Below are 13,173 nucleotides of genomic sequence, written 5' to 3'. Positions count from 1 at the left end.
AAGTATGTATTCTATCACCATCTGTTGAAATCAGGCAGATCTTTATCTCTGGTGGGGGGATATCTTCTATTAATGGGCCATCTGTTAAAACCAAGTGGGGCAGTCATCTTTATCTTTTCCAGAATCCATCCTCCCTCCAGGAGATATCTTCTGTTAATGGGCCATTGAGTCCCAGTGCATGACTGATAAAATTTCATCATCCCATTGGGAAATGCTCCACCCAGGGGGAGGAGCCAAACATTTTCTACCTGGATATGATCTGAGATTTGGAACATCAGAGCAGCCTTTTTACACTGGATTCCCAGAGGAAAGCCAGACCCTTCTACATCATCCCTGAACCTTCAGAGGAAAACTACACTCTTCTACAGGAGCCCTGCTTCAGCTGAACCACATCTGCCACTGCAGGAGGATGCAGCCACCATTTAATGGGACTGCTGCCAACACCCTGACTGACAGGGTGTCAGTGCTTTATTGGTTTTTTGTTTGGTGTTTTTTTGGTTTTTTTTAAGTACTGCACTTTTATTTTAATTTTTCCTTGTAAAGAAGTGTTATTCCTATTCCCATATCTTTGCCTGAGAGCTCCTTAATTTCAAAATTATAGTAATTTGGAGGGAGAGGGTTTACATTGTCCATTTCAAGAGAGGCTTCTGACTTTCTTAACAAACACCTGTCTTTCAAACCAAGACACCTTGGCAGCCCCTCGTAAGCACCAGGCAAGGCCTCCTTTGGGGCAGGGCATGAAATATCCAAGAGGCAGGAGCAGTGCTTGGGCTGGATTTTTAGCTTTGCATTCAATCAAAAAGGAGAATTATGAATGAAAACCTTACTCAAGATGTTTTAAGTAAGACAGAAATGGACTAGGCCTCAATGATTAAAAAACCCAATATTGCTTGTGTCTTTTAAGCTGCTCTCAGCTCATGTTTGGAGCATCAGGACAAGCAACCAGAGCTATACATTGATCAAGGTTTATGCTGGGTTTTTTAATTATTTTAAAAAAACCACTACTTATTAAAAATATTATTTCCATATGTTTCATGACAAAAAGGTGCTTTTAAATGTCAAAATTAATAAATTATTATCCTAATCCAAGAAACAGGATGTTATGGCCATCAAGGGCAAAATGAAAAATATTTTTTAAAGATGATGTGTGTTGGAGGGAAACAGTGTTTTTCTTCTTATTTTTGTTGTTGAGTAATAAGGTCAAGTTAAGTGTTTTTGAAGCAGGTCATATGATTTTGGTACTTAACTGAATAACAGAAACTATAATCTGCAGGAATGATTAAATTGTCCATTTCATCACCTGGCTAAGGCACAAACATTCTCTATAGAACAAATTTGTGTATTGCTCAGATTATGTTTTAATTTTCAAATTGCTTCTCATGAATGCAGTTCTGTATGACAAAATGTCCCCTTGTAGTCAGGATCCATTATTAATTATACTGTTATAAACTTGCTTACTGATTCCCTCATTATTTCCCCTCAGTATTTTTTCATATCCTACAGAGACAGGCAGGCAAAACCCAAGGTACTAATTAAGAGCAGGTGAAGAATATAAGCAGGAAACAAGGGATAAGCAGTGGCCAAGGGCTATTACTAAATAAAGCCTTTCTGAACAGAGAATTTCACAGCTTAATGGGATTGTGTTGAGAAGCTGTCTCAATAACAAAGGCACCAACTGAGAAATCCAGAAGGATATCAACATAAAGCACAGCTCTTCATTTCATTTTCTGTTGTCTTCCAAATCCAATATCCATATTTAATGGAATATCCTAGGGTAATTTGCAGGATATTACATGAAAAAAATATTTATTTGTCCTGTGTGAAAAATCTATAAGTATTTTTATGCAACACATAGTCATTTAGTGGTTTGATGCAACATAACTTACTTATTTAAATTTGATACAATAATTCAACCTAAATTTAATGTCAGCCAGCTCATAATATATCCCAGTCTATGTTAAGAAAAGGATATTATAATATAGTTGATTGTAAATAATAGAAGTTAACTAACAGGAAGCATTTTATTTCATTCTGTTGGACACATATGGTTTGATTATTTAGAACTTTTTTAACATTGTGCAGGGAACCCATTGGCCAACTGGAATGACCTGTAGCTTGCCAGAGTGACAGCTTTAAAAAAGTCTCCCCCAAACTCCACAGACAGGGCAGTGTTGCAGGGAGGGCAGACACAGACTCTGCTCAGCAGGGTGTGGGGGAGATGCTGCTTTACCTGACATGGGCTCTCATGAAGACCCTGCTCCTCCTCGTGGTCTGTGTCAACACTCTGCCACCTAAGGGCTGACCTCTGCCTTGGTACAAGCAGAACTGGGAACAGTGCTGGGAATGGCACTGGAACTGGGAGATAAATGGGAATTTGGCTTACGCATTGGCAGGGGAAAACAAGGTGTTCTCTAAAAGTAACCTCATTCTACAATCCACACCAAACTGAAGCACACACACATCGAGTTTGTAATTCCTTTTTCTCTGTCTGCTGTAGCTCTTTGGTTCAGCTTTCTTAAACAGATGAAGGGAAGACAGCTGGTCTTTCTGACTCTTCCACCCTCCCATCCACTTTTCTCCTTTACCTTTCCAGGTGTCCCAGTTAGAAGCTCCTTGGTGCAATCAGAAAAAGGAGTGTGTGTATTCACATACAGTTTGTGCTGTATTCACTGTGCCTGTGAGTCACTGGGTAAGAGTACAGAGCTAAGAGATTCCTGCAGCTGCTACTGCCCAGTGTGACCATGCAGGAGTTGTCAGAGAGGTGTTTCCCTCTTTAGGCTGTTTCTGAAATGCAGACTCCCTTATTCTTCCCCTCCACAGTATACTGCCTGGATTCTGGGGATAACCATTCCTCTAATTATCCAGAATTTTTGTAAGGGATCCACCTCTGAATTTGAGAGCACTCAGACTCACTATGGAAACCTGCAGGTGCTGTTGCCAGAACTGACAGAAACCAGTCCAGTGTCCCTGTTCATCTGCACCCTGGCTGTCCTGCATGTTCAGGCTCACCAGCTCCAAAGCAGCTCATGCAGACATCAGGGTGATCTGGCTGTGGCGCTGCCCCTTTAGCTCTGAGATAGGGGATGCATGTGGGCAAGGACACTGAAGTGCTTTAAAGATGTGCTGCTGGTTGCCAAAGGGTCCAGACTGATGCAGCTCCTACAAGAACTCACATAAGGTGGGAGGGGATGAGAGCTCAGGTCTTCCAAAGGCTCAGAAGAGCCCTCTGGCTTCTGTGAGTCACAGACTCACACAGAAGGGGATGGACTCCCTGGTCCGTGAGAGATACCAAAAAGGCTCCACCCTCTGTCCCTGCTCGGTGTCACTGCCAGGGCAGGGATTGTCCCACGAGGTGTCACCTCCTCCCCCACATGTACTCCCCTCTCTCTCTGGCCCCATCAGCAGCACAGCCAGTCTCTTCCCTGTGCCCATTCCCATTACAGGTGTGGAAATAGATACATATTTTTAGAGAAAATACGATATATGATATATGGTATTGCCTCTACAGGAGAGATTTCACAGCTTTCCTTTGTTCTCACTGCATTATATTGTACTCCTGACAGACACCTGTACTTCTGACAGATAACTGGGTAATCAAGCTCTGAGTAAGCTGTGGTAAATCAAAAACAGCTGCTGCCCATGGAGATGGTGCCATACACAGCATATGGGATCACCTGGTTCTGCTCTAGCTGTGTGCCATTCTCATGGCCCTGTAAGCACATCTAGGTTAGAGAAAGCTCAGTGAAACTAGGGACTCCTTTTCTTTAAAATGTGTGTATAACAGCTGCTGAATTAAAAAGTGAGATACTAACTAAGCCATGTCCTTCAGCATGGCCATCACCCACGGAATCAGTAAGAAAACAGTATCATTGTAAACAGTTTTTAAAAAACATAAATATCAGAATTTTTGTGCAAAACGTTTGAAATTTTTATTCTCTGATTCCTCTTCAGTCCATTATGGTGTTATACACTACTATTATGTATAATAGCATAAAGATGTAAACACTTATTTGTTCACAGCTTTATATATGACATCTCAGAGAAGGCTGTTAGGTTTGTGACATTAAAAACTGAAATCATTAAAGAACAAAAGAGCAAAACCAGAAGAAAACTATAGTGAATTACAGTATGAAATCTATTTACACACATTAATCTATACAACATCATAATCTGTACATTTTGTAAAAAATAATCACATTCATTTACATAGTCTTTAATTTTTACCATACTTGACAGATATAAAGTTATAACAAAGATGACAAAAGAGGAATTTGATGTAATACTCATACTAATGTGCCAGGACAAAAAAAAAGCTGCAGGGAATCATAAACTCATTACAGTGCTTTGGGAGGGGTTTGGAACATTTCAGTTGCTTTTTTAAGCTGACAATGAAAATATTCCTGACTTAGATTTAACTACAACCTGCTATCATTGGACAGAACCAGATTCAACACAGAGTGCTTAAACCATATCACAGAATGTTCCTTTTAAATATTATCCTGATGTACTCTTGTAACATGTTAGAACACTTTTTAAATTTATCTTTTTTTGGCAACAGAATAGCCCTGCATGCTAACTTCTGTATTTAGTCATGTCAGGGCAGTTCTGGGAGCCCACAGCTGATATAGGCACTCATGGTAACATGAAGGTATTTCTGTTGATAAAGGTATTTCCTGTATCACCATGCACAGACAGTAATTGTTCAGATGATGACCCTTATACACATAGCAGCTTTGTCTGCAGATAGCTTGTCAGTTCTTTCTTTTTGTCAGACATATTTAGGGTTTGTATTTTCCTTAAGGATATCTGAAAAAAAATCTGTATAGACTGAATTAGGACTTTATCCCAAATCACTTTGCTGAACTGGGCAAATTCATAGTTAACAGAAGATGATTTTTAGAAAAAATGATGCAGATGTTTAATCTTTGCACATGGACTGTGTGACACATGCACCTGGCAATGCATTATTCCATCAATCTGACCCAGACAGAGTCTCTGGTTTGCTGAGGGTCTATGCCTGTTGCTTTCCTCTTTGGCATTTGAAAGGTAAAGAGAAGCCTGGGGTGAATCAGGACATGAAGCAGATGCTACAGAGTGGGGTAGAATGGCTCTAACTTGACTGTAGGAAGTTTTTTGTAAAGCTATTTGCCACCAATTATCTATTGCTGCTACAGCACAGTCCCATCACAAGCTTAGAGTGGGTATTCCTGCCTGCAGTACAATAAAGAACATTTTGGGTACTGTAAAGCACTTTCTTTCAGCATATGCCCCCTCCCACAAAAGGCAAAAACAACAAACATTTTTTGGAAGCTGAGGCCAGGCAAATCAATATGGGACATAAGGCTGTGGGATTTATAATGGAAGGGAGGGACACCTGACCAAATGAGCTGCAGGATGCTCCACTGCCTGAACTTTGAATTATACTGCACATTTCTTGGAGGATAAGTTTGGCCAACCCAAGGTAATTGGCTTAAAAAGGAGTATCTGTCTAATACTACCCAGACAGCTTACTGATCTCTTCTGGAGGGATACATCTTACCTGATTCTATCTATGGAGTGAGAAATCTAAGTACTAGCCAGCTACCCTTGGCTCATTTTTATAGCAAGGACAGAGAAAACTAGGTCCAGCTTACCTGCCTCAGATGCCCAGCTGAACATGGAAGAAGTCATCTTCAATTAGTACCTATTTCTCTATGATGACTGTGAAGGCACTTTAAAAGTGTCTTTAGCTCAGAGACAAACATGCAGCTTTTAGACACCAAAACAGGGCAGATGAATTTCACCTGAAATGCATCTGAGTTTGTAAAGCACCCAGCTGAAATCGACTCTGCAGAGGAAAATTTAAGTCAGTGTCCATGTATATTTTTCATTGTGGTTAGTAAGTGGAGAGCAAGTTGTCACTGTGTTCCTCAGGCATCAGCAGCAGGTAATGCTGACAGAAATCACTCAAAATTAATGGTGCCTCCAGACACAGCAATTAACCATGGTGCTGGCAGTGAACTCTATTACCATTCTTGTTCAATAAGTACAAGCTGTGCTACTGGCTTTTCAGTAGGGATGGACAAAAAACCCAGGTTTCATGCCTGGAAGACTTCACAACTCAGTTTGGATCCTGATGCAACTAAAGGGGGAAAGGCAATAAAGGAATAAAGAAAGGGAGGTGCAGGGAAATGTTACACGTGGCTTGCAGCCTCTACTTCTTCCCCTGATGCTGCCAGGAGTGAGTGAGAAGTAGGATTAGGGATGCAGAAGGCCAAATCATGTTTCATTCCATTGCTCTTTAGAGTCACTACAGCACAGAGCAAGAGCATTTAATCCCATATTCCTCAGCAAAATGCAATGAAAGACTAAGCCAAGAGAAGCTGTCTGGTTCTGGGTGTCGTAAAGATGAAAAAAAAATTGATCAAGTTCTACATCTGTCAAAGTGTTCTGCTCCTTTTAGAGGCATTTTTATATCATGAAAAGGCAGCTGAAAGCCAAAATGGTGATGCTAGGGTTGATGCTGTAACTTTGCATACAATTATTTGGAAATCAGAAATTTTCTGGGACTAAAAACAAGTGAGCACAGTGCCCTGTGTGTCTTTACTGCCATGATAATACTTACACAAAGCATTATGAAGTTTAACTGTCTCACAAAACAATATCTAGATTATCTTCAGTTATATTATTAATAGAGGGATGAGGTTCTCCAAAGTACTGTATTTTTTCACTGGTTTGAAAGAAAAATTCATACAGCACCTCTCTCCAGTGTGCCATTCTTTGCATGTCCACATTGTCCTTTACAAACTCAGTGATACCTCTATGTTCTCCCACTGCAAATTTCTTGTGGCATTTCACCCTACATGAAAAGTAGAATCAGCCCAAATGCATCTGCACCATCTGTAAAGGAAACAATGCTGGTTTGTTGCAATATAAAATATATTTTCTTATTAAAGCTTTTCTTTTATTATAACCCAGAAATAATTAAAATGCAGATTTTTTCATGCTCACCTAATTAGAACAAAGACAGTTTTCTCTAAGATACAATGTGTTATAAACACATATAATTGGTGATGCATCATGCAGAACAGACTGATGGAAATGATTGCCTGAAACATCTATTTCTGTGCTATCATTCTGTCTGTGTCAACTCGCTCACATAACCTCATTTGAGCAAAAAGATGAGCACACTTGAATGCTTGTCACATGTGCCTTTCTACCCTAGAAATTAAGGGGAAAAAAAGAACATTCTGCACATCACATCTCAGGGAGCTGAGCAGTCCCAGTGCCACTGCAAACAAAGAATCCTAATGTGTACAGATGTGTTTAATTTAGGTGTAAAAGCAGCTCCCAAAGCTCCAGTGGGTTTCATATATTTACAGTTAAGAGTTTGTGATAAGTTTTTCCTGAGATCCAGGAAACATACTAAATTTTAGCAGTGTTTCCTCAGTCTGAAGTCTCTGGGAATATATTTAGTTTAAATACATGTGTAGACATCTTTAGACCCCATGTGAATGTCCTTGGACAGCCTACTTCCATCCAGAACCTCACAGTTACCTTGCCAAGCAGAAAACATAATGAACGATCCAGAAGTGATCAATAGCTTCTTTAAATTCAATCTCTGTAAGTGACAATTCTCTGAGTGATTGTTGTTTAACTCAAATGATACCTACTGATGAAATTCAACATTCACCATGTTCTGCAGTACTCATGTGAACCACAGGGCCCTTTCCATCTTTGGTCTGACAAAACCTTGTGTGCTTCCATGGCAATCCCATTAAAAAAAATTGTGTTTGACTGATAAAGAGCTGGATTAAATCAGACCAAGAATTGTAGGGACAGCTGCTGACAATATTGTCAGTGCTGGTAATACTTTCAAGGATGTACAAACATGCCTGGCAAGAGATGCCCTTGCTGCTCTTCTTCCCTCAATCTGACAAGAGGAGGGACCTTGAATTCTGCTGGCTCCATAAAATCTTTTATCTGAAATATGAAGGCAATGGTTTATATGGAGGTACTTATGCAAATACATATTATTCCCACTTGTAATGTAGGGTGGACATGGTTAAATGTTGACATGAGAGAACATGACTGGGTTTATTTCTTTTAAAGAGTGGAAATGTTATGTATATTTTTATAAGACTGTCAGTTCTCTGCCTTTTTTTTTAAGTGGCTACATAAGAGGCTTGGCATTGTTGAAAATTGTTCCCTTATGCCTTTTATGGTAATTTTTAGGGATTCTGTCTTTTTTTTTTTTAATGGAGTCACAGTCAGGACTAAATTTTAAATAATTTCAAATAGATACAAAGCTGAATAAACCTAAAAGAATTTACATTTTTAGTTAAATGTGACTTGTAACCTCACTGCAATATTCCTTGTGTTTGGACTCAAATATGTAGTTCCTAGAGACAGATTTCAATGATAATACTGTAAAAAAAATGATATTTTCAATGTGTAATGTGCTATCCAAGGCTGTTTATCCTATGCTAGGCTGCTTTAGCAATAAAACATACCTCTTCAGAAAATTCCTTCATGAAAGATCAACACAAAACTCTGACTTCGAACAGAAGAGAACAACTGAGAACTACTATAGTCAAAAATAATATAGTAGTTTTTTTTCTGCATGGACTGTAAAGGTAGCCCTACACTCTGCACCCAAACATTAAACTAGGCACTTTTGAAAATAACAACAGGATTGGAATCGAACTCTGTAGAAAGTTATTTCTGAAATTTATACCATCAGCCTAGAAATACTACCTTTTTCCCTCTGTGCAAATCATGTTCATGATTTCCTGGGTTAGCACACTGAATTCCCAGTGTGGTTAATTATGGTCTTAGGGTTTTGTTTTTTTTTTTTTAATTTATTTTCCATAATTAGAAAAGATCTTCTTAATCCTTAAGGCAAAGTTTCCTTAAGTATAAATAAAGTGCAAGAAATTTTCTTGCTTCTCATGTTAACCCTTACATGTGCCAAAGAAGTCTGCATTGAGCAGGATACCCTGTATGGATCTTGTAACTATTTTGGAAGGTAAAGGGACCTTTATGGAAAATGAATTTTTGAATTGTTATGACTAGTAAACTGCAAGAGAACATCAGAATTAATATGAATACCATTTGAACAAAACAGAAAGCATCCATGGGGCAGGTTTCTCCCCTATTAACAGCTTGGCTGCACAAACCAATTCCCCAAATACCAACATGTAGAAAAGCAAAGCACTAAACTGTACATTTTATAAAATATCACATCAAGCTGCATAATGAACGATACATCCCACAGTTATTCATGTTTTGGGGGACCTAGCTCACTTATATCATGGTGGTCTCAGTCTGCATGAAGGAGTGAGCTCTCGAATTGCGGTGGAGCTGGGAAACGCTCTCTGATCCGTTTCGGGAAATGGAGCTGTGCAGTCTGTAGTCTCTGCCTGCTGTCTGCTTCCAGCACAAGCTCCGCCACTTTCTTTTCAGCTCCCCCTGCACCTGTGGTAGAAAGGAAATGCACAATATGAGCTGAAAAGTTCCTTTTATGCCAGGAACTTTTCCACATCTACTGGCTGTCACATGGAGATCTCTAGGAACAGAATCATAGAATGGTTTGGATAGGTACAAAATTTTAAAGATGATGTAGTTCTACTCCCTTCCAAGGGCAGGAACACCTTCCACCAGACCAGGCTGCCCAGAGCACCATCCAGCCTGGCCTTCTCTGCTTGTCCAGCTTCTCTGGACAACCTGTTGCAGTGTCTCACCACCCTCACAGAAAAGATTTTTTCATTCTAAAATCTACCACAGATCACTTAAAAAGTGTCCTGACACTACAGGCCCTGCTAAGTTTTTGCCATCTTCCTTATAATCCCCCATTTATCTAAGGTGCTGTAAAGTCCCCCCAGATCCTTCTCCTTTCCAGGCTGACCAATCCCTACCCTCTCAGCCTGCTTTCATAGGAGTGGTGTTCCAGCCTTCTGATAATTTTTGTGGCCTCCTCTGGAGCTGCTCTCACAGGTCCATGTCTTTCTTGTACTCATCTGCTGGCCATGCTTCTTTCAATGCTGAATAGAGCTGGCTTTTTGGGCTGCAAGTGCACACTGCCAGCTCACAGTCCATTCTTCATCCCCAAGTCCTTCTCTGCTGGATGCTCCCAACCCTTCATCCCTCGGTCAGCACTGCACAGACCCAGGTGCAGCACCTTGGACTTGGTCCTGTTGAACCTCTGGAGATCCTTTCCCTCCTCTCCACAATCCTCTCATGGTCCCTCTGGATGGCATCTCTTCCCTCTAGAGTATCCAATCAGTTTTACAAAGATCACGTAACTGAGGGAAGACTGCCTACACTCTGTGTGAAGAGGTGCCCTAAGGTAACTTTCTAGAATCAATTTTGCATCATTTGTGCTGCAACATTAGCTTTTGATACCATTATTTATTTATTAGCTATTTATCTCATGTACTTAAGGCATAGAATCAAATGATTAGCCCAAAATCAGGCATCTCATGAATATCAAAGACCAGAATAGCACTCAGGAGAGCTGAATGTTAATTGTCTTCTTCAGACAGATTCCTTCTGCATGGTGGCTGAAATTGAAAGGAATTCTTTGCATCTTTCTCAGTTGAGACAATCAAAACTACAGCATGCTGAGCACTTCTGAAAATCTGTTGCTGTTCTGAGGTTTAGATACTGACAGAAAGTTACCCCTAACTACTTACTAACTGGTATTTCAAGTTCTGGATAAATTTCCAGGCTTGTTTCACCTCACTTACACATTGCTTCTAACAGAGCTAGATTAGATCACCTTAAATAGCAGAAGATCCCAACACCTGCCAGGAATTAGATTTTAAACAGCTTTTAAAACTCTTCACCCAGCTACACTGATTTCTCCTGTTGTATACAAACTGTCCCAAATATATTCCACTAATAGGAATGCAGACATCTTCTAAAACAGTTTTGTTTATCAGAGCAGAATTATAGGTGCTTATACATTTAATAAAACCAATATTTAACATTCTCAGTAGGAAAGGTGAGACTTACTTCACTGTTCAAAAAACAATACAGGACAGCAACAATCAGCCCCTGGAAAGAGAAAATATTCTTTTGTTGGTAGGCAGCACTCACCTAGGTCAATAAAATGTCTTTTGAATAAAAACCTTAAAATTTACCTGAAAAGATCCCAAACACAACTCAAAGATTATTTTATAATTGTTGGAACTGCGGTCAGGAAACAGAGCAAACACTGTGTAGTGAACTCCAAATAATGGAATAAGCAACAACGTGGATTTTGCAAGTCTCCTGGGTAAAGGAAAGAGACAAAGCTGAAATTTAATGATGAGCTCTTGTTTTACTGAGATGAATGTGTAATTGTATGGTAAGTCTGTACATTGCACATGCACAGTATGAAAACAGTACCTAGGAAATGTAATCAAGAATCATCTCAACTGTGAGATTTTCATGAGCCTCAATTCTAAAACTTCATGGCTTTACTAATGGTATTAAGCATACCCCATTAAATAATTTTCAATGTTGTCAATTACACAACACAATTTAACAGAAGACACTACTGAAGTTAAGGAAAAAACTTTAAATTACTAAGCAGAACTGCTATGACAAACAGCTCATGAAACTATGGAATGATAAATTGCTACTTTTACCTTATCTGCCATTTATTTCACTTTAATGGCATCAGTTTTATATATTATACAGGGCCAGTCATACACAATTTCAGATGTCTGGTATCAGATAAAATTTGAGAAGTTATAATGTTGAGTTCCATAATTCGTCACTGTCTTGATGAATGTAATTTGTTTCAACAATGTAAGGATGCTGTTGTGAATTCACCTATTTTATCAGTAAAGGTATTTCAAGTAGTTTTAGGGTTTTTTTGTCAGTCCTCATGACCTTGCTTTGTTTGTAATAAACAGGGGCTGCTGTTTATGTGGAAATAATAATTTCTGACAGCAAAGCTTCTCAAGAATAGTAAACTCCTCATATCTAAAGATGGTACCAGAAGTAAGAAAAATAGGGATTCCTTAGCAGAAGAAATTAATTTACGACTGGAGGAGATGACACTGGCAGCAAATGCCCTGTTTTCCCAAGTGAAATGGAAAACTGATTTTATTTGAACTTAGCCTTATCCACTGCAAAAGTAAAATGAACAACAAAAAGGATGGAACCAGCTACAAGCAGGTTCAGAGGAAGGGAAGAAAAATGGTGACTCTCATCAGTAGTTAGATTCATATTTCACATTTACTCCATGCTTGGCTTAGTAATTTTTGTCTAGTTGATTCTACATTCTCTGTGCTTCATTTACATTTTAGTAAAAAAAATGTTTAGTAAAACAAAACAGCCTTATTCTTCTCTGCATTTTAGAAAATGCATGTGCAATTTTATAAATGAGCCTCCAAGACCTTTTAATTTGCTCTGTAGATGCAGCTTCTTGAGGAGGATAATCTACTTTCTCATGGATATCAGCTAAAGATCAGAAATGCAAACTTAATCAGGCAATCAAATGCTAAAGCAAAGAATTTACAGGGCTGAATAATGAAGGTCAAGGTTGCTATTAATGTGAATATTTGATATTATAAAGTACTACAGAAAACTGTGGAAAATGGTGGGACTGAAAGCAAGGAAATGCCTAATTTTCAAAAAGTAAATAAATACCACATGGAAGCAAAGAAAGCTTTATGTCACAAGAAGTAAACTTGAGGAGATCTCCTGCCTGTGGATTGGTCATTGTGCTACTGTGGTAGTTTGTGAAGGTTTCTTGAAATTTTTCAAATTCAAATTCAGTTAGAATAATTTTTTAACTGAAACCAGGACATCTTTATAACAATGTGGAAACAGCACAGTTTAGATTCAATAAACTCTCCCACAAAACAAGACCCTTGTAGCTCTGCAAAACAAATGTGCTTGTCAGTCCAATTGTGTTGACTCTTCTGTGGCACATCAGAATTTTTCACTTTTTGCATCAAACATGACACATTGTCTACAAAACACATAAGGTCGTGCTTCTCTTGGCTTCAACAATATTATTTATTTCTGCACACCATGTTTTATTAGCTTTTAGAACAGGAATTCAGTATTTTTTAAATGAAAGGAAGGTGCTGTCCAGCAGCACATTTTCAAAGGCCACTCACAATGGCTTTGGATTTTCAGTGCTCATGTCAGGCTTTGTCACTCAAGTATCATATTGATACCCTGAACTGTCAGTAT

At 39.0% G+C, this 13,173-nt stretch overlaps 1 protein-coding gene across 1 annotated transcript in view; it reads right to left on the bottom strand.

Annotated features, from left to right (window-relative positions):
• Positions 1-3,904: 3,904 nt before the first annotated feature.
• VIPR2 (vasoactive intestinal peptide receptor 2) overlaps positions 3,905-13,173 on the bottom strand; it is a 50,522-nt gene continuing 41,253 nt past the window's right edge. Inside the window, exons 11-13 of the mRNA XM_056485177.1 lie at positions 11,124-11,253; positions 10,996-11,037; positions 3,905-9,456 (exon numbers count right to left, since the gene is read on the bottom strand). Coding sequence (XP_056341152.1) covers positions 9,286-9,456; positions 10,996-11,037; positions 11,124-11,253 — 343 coding nt within the window. The 3' untranslated portion in view covers positions 3,905-9,285. The remainder of the gene's footprint in view (positions 9,457-10,995; positions 11,038-11,123; positions 11,254-13,173) is intronic.

The sequence above is a fragment of the Oenanthe melanoleuca genome, chromosome 2 (assembly GCF_029582105.1).
Source record: "Oenanthe melanoleuca isolate GR-GAL-2019-014 chromosome 2, OMel1.0, whole genome shotgun sequence".
In the NCBI taxonomy this organism is placed as follows: Eukaryota; Metazoa; Chordata; class Aves; order Passeriformes; family Muscicapidae; genus Oenanthe; species Oenanthe melanoleuca.
This window is presented reverse-complemented; position numbering and strand designations above follow the sequence as displayed.